General features: G+C 33.3%; 1 protein-coding gene across 1 annotated transcript; it reads right to left on the reverse strand.

The window, feature by feature from the left end:
- Positions 1-6: 6 nt before the first annotated feature.
- Positions 7-978, reverse strand: LOC140988828 (uncharacterized). Its single transcript, XM_073457902.1, has 3 exons — positions 495-978; positions 325-384; positions 7-191 (listed from the first exon to the last, which is right to left on the reverse strand). Exons 1-3 carry the CDS (start codon positions 876-878, stop codon positions 102-104), a joined length of 534 nt encoding a protein of 177 aa, XP_073314003.1. The 5' UTR covers positions 879-978; the 3' UTR covers positions 7-101.
- Between the last annotated feature and the right edge of the window lie 215 nt (positions 979-1,193).

Here is a 1,193-nt window from a genome sequence, read left to right on the forward strand (position 1 = left end):
TATATATATATAAAAGTGATTTTTATTCTTTGATATTGGTGATTTATAAATTTCTGATTCATGAACGTAAATGAAAAAATAAATCAATAATCACAGGTCCTCTAGCTCTTCTTCAAGTCTGTGAAGTTACTCTTCTTTTCAACATGATGATCGCTCAATGCTCCGCCCTTCCCAAAAATCATTCTTTTCCCCTGTTCAGAAAAAAAAGAAAGATAAAAGTCATGCGAGTGATGAGTTAAATCCTCGAAAACGGAAAGGAACCCAAAATATAATCTAGTGGGACGACGATCATGGATTATTAGTTTTCTTTTTGAAGGGCGATACCTGAGAAACATCAGCCTTTCCTTTTTCTTTATGATCCATGAACTCATTCATATAAGAAATCTGTTGATCAAGAACCGAAGCATGCAAGAAACAAAAATATTACATAAAATCCAGAAATTAATTAAACTAAGAAATAGTTATAATATATCTTTTGTTGGGAAGCTAATTACCTTGGGACTGTTTGCAGGAGAACTTGCGGTGTCCTCTAGATCATAATCCATCACAGCTGCAGGCACTTTAGTTTTCTGTTTCTTGAAACTATTTTGCTTGCACATGATACTCATATTCCTGCCCATATTATTGTTATTATCGTTATCATTACTATTACCTCTGGTTCCATCAGGAAACCCTAATTTTGTATCTGCCCCGTGAACATCATCTGCCGACTTTTTGACAGCGGACGAAGAAGCATCAGAAAGAAGAGAAGGGGTTTCGTAATCTGAAGACAAGGAGCTGTTTTGATCATCATCGCACATGAACCCTTGTATGTAGAAAGTCCAGCTGCTGCTCTCTTCACCGGAATCCGCCATTTTTTCATCTGAAGAAATCTTCATCGTGTTTCTTCATTAATTAATTGAAGATGCTGAAGTTAGGTATTTGGTGTCTTAATCCAGTTTTGGAGAATTAAACCCTCACATTGAAAAAAAATATACATATGTATATATAGTGGAGTATACATAATATTTATTATATCAGATATGGGAATCTTGATTAATGGAGGTTGAGGTAGGTATAATTTTGACCAACCGCAACTGAGTTTTTTTAGATATAAAATAGTAAAAATGTATTTGGTTTATTCCACTTTTAAATTTATGCTACATTTGATATTAAATGTTTTTTTGAAACATCAGATACTTATTATCATTAAT

Source organism: Primulina huaijiensis, chromosome 11, assembly GCF_012295235.1.
Source record: "Primulina huaijiensis isolate GDHJ02 chromosome 11, ASM1229523v2, whole genome shotgun sequence".
Lineage (NCBI taxonomy): Eukaryota > Viridiplantae > Streptophyta > Magnoliopsida > Lamiales > Gesneriaceae > Primulina > Primulina huaijiensis.

Coding starts and splice junctions, on each gene's coding strand:
- LOC140988828 (XM_073457902.1), bottom strand. CDS start 878: ATGAAGATTTCTTCAGATGAAAAAATGGCGGATTCCGGTGAAGAGAGC. Junction 385..494: donor CTCCTGCAAACAGTCCCAAG/GTAATTAGCTTC, acceptor CTTGATCAACAG/ATTTCTTATATGAATGAGTT. Junction 192..324: donor GAAAGGCTGATGTTTCTCAG/GTATCGCCCTTC, acceptor TTTTCTGAACAG/GGGAAAAGAATGATTTTTGG.